Source organism: Macaca mulatta, chromosome 14, assembly GCF_049350105.2.
Source record: "Macaca mulatta isolate MMU2019108-1 chromosome 14, T2T-MMU8v2.0, whole genome shotgun sequence".
Classification (NCBI taxonomy): domain Eukaryota; kingdom Metazoa; phylum Chordata; class Mammalia; order Primates; family Cercopithecidae; genus Macaca; species Macaca mulatta.
This window is the reverse complement of record NC_133419.1, coordinates 124,615,092-124,621,685: the sequence shown is the minus strand read 5'-3', so window position 1 is coordinate 124,621,685 and position 6,594 is coordinate 124,615,092. Positions and strand designations below refer to the sequence as shown.

The 6,594-nt window shown below is 43.0% G+C and overlaps 1 protein-coding gene across 1 annotated transcript; it reads right to left on the bottom strand.

Annotated features, from left to right (window-relative positions):
• Positions 1-5,207: 5,207 nt before the first annotated feature.
• Positions 5,208-6,165, bottom strand: LOC715094 (olfactory receptor 10D1B-like). The gene has a single exon (XM_015116159.3). The coding sequence runs from the start codon at positions 6,163-6,165 to the stop codon at positions 5,230-5,232; it is 936 nt and encodes a 311-aa protein (XP_014971645.2). The 3' UTR covers positions 5,208-5,229.
• Between the last annotated feature and the right edge of the window lie 429 nt (positions 6,166-6,594).

The following is a 6,594-nucleotide window of genomic DNA, read 5'->3' as shown; positions in this document are numbered from 1 at the left end:
AATAGAAACTTTTTTAAAAACAGACATCCAACAGGACAATAAAGAATGGCTTTTTAATGGTATCATTATTATAGCTTATCAGCAAAACAATAATTAAAATAATATTTTTAAACAGAATGTAAAATAAAGGAATGATATAGAGTAGGCTCGATTGTTTCTCACCAGTGTAGCACTCCAACAATAACAGGTATTATTGCCCCTCTTACCCTAAGTGAACTAATACAACATATAATGTAATAATGCTATTCTCTTAGCTTGACTAATTATTTTTGCAAAGGTGGAGTCAATATCCTTGACCAAAAGTAATTGCCAATTGAGTGACTGAAAACATTATTTCTGACTGGTTATTCATTCATTTCAATCAATTTGATTTAGAACAAACCAGCAAGGGCCGGGAGAGGGCAGGAAATAAACAGAACAGGTCCCAGACCCTGTGAATGCTCCTTTGAAAACCCCTCTTCACAATCCTCCCCTGCCATGTCAGTGGCCATCACCTTAGGTTCACTTTTAGTGTCCACATCATAGGTTTTCATTTTGGATGCCCCCATCATAGTTTTGTGCTCTTGGGACTACAGGTAAAACAAAACAACCTAAGTGAAACTCAGAACAGGCATCAGTTTTGTAAAAAAAAAATAGAATAGAGCAAAAAGGAACAGTGACTGGAAAATACGGGAGTGTCTTGCAAAAAGAACACAAAATGGGGGGAGAACAAAGAAGCCTTTAAAGAAACTAGAATCCACTTGACATCAGGTCTTGGATGCACCTCTTAGGCCATGCTTCAACCCATTGTCTCAGGAAAGGCTATGCTGGAGCCTGTTCTGCTCAAAACATCCTCTGATCCTCCGCTTCAATATTCTTGTTCTTCTCTGGCCTCCCTGGTCTTGACACTTGATTTTTTTGTCTTGCTTTGCCCCTGTGGGTTAAATATTCTTCTAGATTGTCTACCTGGTTTGAGGTTTTCCCTTTGACGGTTTTTCTCAAGTTCTTCTTACACTACCCCTTAGATTATAGAACACAGAAAAATATCAGCTCACCCTCACACCCAACTTGGGCCTGCACACCTGCAGGTTGGGGCTGGCATTCTGGGCTACTGCTTAGGTGGAAAGAGAACTCAGACACTACCTGGAGACTTAAGAACAGCATCTCTCAGAACCACTGGGATGAGCAGAAAAGTCATCTTATTTAAGGAGAAAGGTATATAGTTTTCTTTGTTCAAGACATCAAATCCAATGAACAAAGAACTGAGCTGGAGAAGAACCCTGAAAACAGAAGGCACACTAAATTTTATTTTTCCTGCAAAGGCATTTGGTCACAAATGGCAAACAGTTAAGTGATACCTGCCCAAATAATCATCTCTCACCACTTTCCCCTCATATATAAAGACTGAGAAGTATGTTGCCTCTTCCTGGAAAAGACTCCTCAGCCATTCTTAATATTGAAAAAACAAACAACATAACAGTTTTAATCTTCAACACATTTGCTGTAAGGTCCTTTCTTCAAATGAGGAAAACGTACTCCAGATTTTCTGCTGTATTGTACATCTTGATCATAGTTTAATGATGGGATGTTCTAGTTAGTTGTATGTCTGTTTGTTTCTCCAGCAGACTCTTATTTCGGTGCAGCTGGGGTCATATCTTTTTCACTTTGTATTTCTCACCCTTGCACAGAGTTATTCATCAAACAACATCTGAATGAGTGAAAATCTGAAAAGGAATCAGATCCCATCTTTTATCTTTACAAATTCATCTGTTTTTACTGACTATGCTGCTACAACCAGAAAACTGAGGCATGGGAAGGGGTCTTCAGAGTGGACTCAAAGAGGCTTGAGAAGGGCTTGCGATTTGGAATAAATTTGAAATAATTTGAGATGTATTTCTAGCTTCCCTTTTAGGCTTTTGTTTACTGGAAACAAGGGGGAAACAGCACTGAAGGAGGTTTTTAGGAGTTTGAGTGGTGACCAGGCAAACGTTTGTCTCCCTTCCAGGAGCTGTGCAGGCTTAACCACTGGCTGGAGGCACTGACACAGTGTTGCTCATTTGTTCTGGTCCTTTCTTGACTACTCTCTAATTCTAAGAAGTGTAGGTGGGGTAAAAGCACTGGTCTCTGCTTCTGCCCTCTACTCTTCCATCATCCTCTTTACAGCCCTGTTAGAGCAAAGTTCGCAGCAACATATTTCCCCAGTATGATAGGATTCTCAATGAATTCAGTTATTAAAACAATAGCTCACTTCTCATTCTTAGAATATTTCAGCCAAAAAATAAAGAAATGTAAGAAGGGGGACCAAAATCGAACCCTTTTAGTCAACAGAGAAGCCAAAGACACCAAACGATAACATCTTGTACCCAGCATTGCCTCTTCGTTGTACTGAGCAAGACTTTCTTTTTTTTTTTTTTTTTTTTTTTTTTGAGATGGGGTCTCACTCAGTCACCCAGGCTGGAGTGCAGTGGCGCAATCTTGGCTCAAGGCAACCAGTGTCTCCTGGGTTCAAGGGATTCTCCCGTCTCAGCCTCTTGAGCAGCTGGGACTACAGGCACCCACCATCATGACCGGCTAATTTTTGTATTTAAGTGGAGATGGGGTTTCACCATGTGGGCCAGGCTGATCTTGAACTCATGACCTAAGGTGATCCACCCACCTTGGCCTCTCAAAGTGCTAGGATTACAGATGTGAGACACCGCGCCCTACTCAAAGCCAGACTTTCTAACGTGGGATCACAGCACAGTTGTCCTTGTTTGGATTCCCCTACCTACCTTCGCATCTCACTCACATGCTGCATCTTCACAGCCAGGGCCTGTTTCCAGGTTTAAGCCCGGCAGGCAGGGTTTGGAAGTGATACAGCACACTAGTATCTCTGCTTTACCCATAGGAGACTGCCTTGGGTCCCAGCCAGGCTGTTAGTCCACAGGTATACCCAACAGTTCCAAAGAGACAGCGACCATCGAGAAGGAGCCATGATGACGATGGCGGTTTTGTTGAAAAGAAAAGGGGGAAATGTTGGGAAAAGAGAGATCAGACTGTTACTGTGTCTATATAGAAAGAAGTAGACATAAGAGACTCCATTTTGTTCTGTATTTGAGATGCTGTTAATCTGTAACCCTACCCCCAACCCTGTCCTTGCAAGAGACATGTGCTGTGGTGACTCAAGGTTTAAGGGATTTGGGGCTGTGCAGGGTGTGCTTTGTTAAACAAGTGCCTGAAGGCAGCTTGCTTGTGAAAAGTCATCACCATTCTCTTAATCTCAGGTACCCAGGGACACATACACTGCAGAAGGTCGCAGGGACCTCTGCCTAGGAAAGCTAGGTATTGTCCAAGGTTTCTCATGTGATAGTCTGAAATATGGCCTCGTGGGAAGGAAAAGACCTAATCCTCCCCCAGCCTGACACCCGTGAAGGGTCTGTACTGAGGAGGACTAGTATAAGAGGAGAGAAGGCAGTTGAGATAGAGAAAAGCCTCTGTCTCCTGCCCATCCCTGGACAATGGAACATCTGGGTGTAAAACCTGATAGTATGTTCTATTTACTGAGGAAAGAGAAAACAGCCTTAGGGCTGAAGGTGGGACGTGCTAGTGGCAATGCTGCTCTTTATGCACTAAAAAGGTTTATGGAGATGTTTTCATATGCATATCAAGGCACAGCACTTTTCCTTAAACTTATTCATGTCACAGAGATCTTTATTCATATGTCTTACTGCTGACCTTTTCCCTACAATGATCCTATTATTCTGCCACTTCCCATTTTCTAAGATGGTACAGATAATGAGCAATAAATTCTTTTTTTTTTTTTTTTTTTTTTTTGAGACGGAGTCTGGCTCTGTCGCCCGGGCTGGAGTGCAGTGGCCGGATCTCAGCTCACTGCAAGCTCCGCCTCCCGGGTTTACGCCATTCAATGAGCAATAAATTCTGAGGGAACTCAGAGACCGGTGCCGGTGCGGGTCCTCTGTATGCTGAGCGCCGGTTCCCTGGGCCCACTTTTTCTTTCTCTATACTTTGTCTCTGTGTCTCATTTCTTTTCTCAAGTCTCTCCTTCCACCTAACGAGAAACGCCCACAGGTGTGGAGGGGCAGGTCACCCCTTCAGGATCACAGCACAGTTGCCCTTGTTTGGATTCCCCTACCTACCTTCGCATCTCACTCACATGCTGCATCTTCACAGCCAGGGCCTGTTTCCAGGTCTAAGCCCGGCAGGCAGGGTTTGGAAGTGACACAGCACACTAGTATCTCTGCTTTACCCATAGGAGACTGCCTCAGGTCCCAGCCAGAAGCCTTTCTCTTTATACAACTTCCTTATGGTTCAGAAGTAACAGGATTCTATTTAAATCTATTGGGATGCACCACCATCACCACCACCACCACCACCAACAACAACAACAAAAAACCCACTTTTTCTTTTCTTTCTTTTTTTCTTTTTTTTGAGAGAGTGATTTTTTTAAATTGAGGTACAATTTACATAACAAAAAATGAACTATTTTAAAGTGAACAAATCAGTGGAGTTGTGTACATTCACATTCATATTGTACATAGCACATTCACAGAGTTGTGCAATCATCACCTCTACCTAGTTCCAAAACATTTTCATCACCCCACAATCAAACTAAAAAAAAAAAAAAATCAATTTCCTCTGTTTTAATGGATTTACCTGCTCTGGATATTTAATAGGAATGGAATCATACAATATGTGACCTATTGTGTCTGGCTTTTTTTTCCCACTGAGCATTAGCTTTTCAAGTTCATCCATATTGTAGGAGGCATTCCTCATTCCCTTTGGACTGAATAACATTTTTAACAACTTGTAGATGAATAAAAATAAGGACTTATCCAATGCAGGCATTTGAGGATATAGTCACTGCAGTCAAGATGAATAAATGTCACAGTGGGAGGGAAATGAAGAGGAGGAGGGGATGTGGGAGGATGAAGAAAATACAGATTGAGAAGCAGAAGCTCCAAGCTGTTCTGCCTGCTGAGAAGAGTTTTTTTTTTTCTCTCTCTCTCTCTCTCTCAGTATGATTTCCTCAAGAGAGCACAGGCCCCAGAGTCACAAAACCAGCTCTAGAGTCCTCATTCTGCCATTCACTCCTTACATGTCCCTGGACAAGTTACTTTGAGTGTTAGTCTCCACATTGTAAAATGGAAATAATAATACCTGTGCCCTCAATTTCAAAAATACTTGTGAGCACCAAATAAAAATTGTTATAAGCTATGAGGTGTGGTTGAAGTGGTAGTTACTTATTTCTCTCTACAACTGCTCAGGGAGGAAGCCCAGCTGATGTAGGACCCTCCTTAGTGATGATTTCACCTCCTTATTCCTGAGACTGTAGATTAAGGGGTTCAGCATGGGGGTGACCAGATTATTCAGAATCTGAACAGTTGCATCCAACCAGGGGCTGGGGGTTGGCCTCAGGTAAATGAGGACCACTGGCATGTAAAAAAGCAGGATGGCAGTGAGGTGGGCGCTGCAGGTGGAGAAGGCATGGCGTCGGCCCTCGGCAGAGTGGATCTGCAGGATGGAGAAGACGATGCGACTGTAAGAGGTGAGGACGAGAAGGAAACAGCTGAGGGGCATGAGGCCCACGCTGATGAACCCCACCATCTCCAGGGCTGAGGTATCTGCACAAGCCAGCTTCAGCATGACTGGGATATCACAGAAATAATAGTCCACCTCATTGGGGCCACAGTAAGGCAATTGGAAGGTGAGAGTGGTCAGAAAGGTGGCCTGAATGCAGCCAAAGAATGAGGTCCCCATGGCTAGGATGACGCACGCTCTGTGGCTCATGATTACGGTGTAGCGTAGAGGGTGACAAATGGCAACAAAGCGGTCGTAGGCCATCACCGTGTACAGGAAACACTCAGTGCAGCCCAGGAAATGGTAGAAGAAGAGCTGGGATGCACAGCCTGCATAGGAGATGGCTCGGCTATTCCCTGAAAGATAGCACAGCATCTTAGGGGAACTCACAGAAGGGAAAAATATGTCAAAAATAGAAAGTTTGCACAGGAAGAAGTACATGGGCGTGTGAAGCCTAGTGGAGGAGACAATAGCCAGCAAGATGAGCAGGTTCCCCATAAGGGTGAAGATGTAGAAGGACAAAAACAGGACCAAGAGCATAGTCTCCAGACCCTCTGTGTGCGGGATGCCCAGCAGGATGAATTCAGACACCACCGAGAGATTCTTCATGACTGTGAAAACATCTAACCTTGAAAAGGTACCCAAGACACCGAAGTCTAAATACCAATGTCAAGTTCTCAAGCTTTTTGCTGATGAGTGCTTTGGCTATGTTTTTAACAAGGAACAACCTGCCTTCTTATGAAAGGCAAGAGAGAGATCCATGTAAAAAAAAATCAGATAATAAGGAAATGCCTATTTTAGAGTCAGTCTATTCAACTCATGGAAGGAATGCTTTGTAAAGGCAGATGCTTGTCTTCTACAGGATGAGAAGTTTAGAGGCATATTTAAAACACTTCAACTTAAGTTAGAAGCCTATGTACCATGGATTTATTCTTTTTGAGCATATTTACTATTTGAACTCTTGTGATGTCTTTACATAAGAAACTTCTACTATCCATTGTCCTCTGCAACGTAACAGAAAAATAATTATGTTAGAAA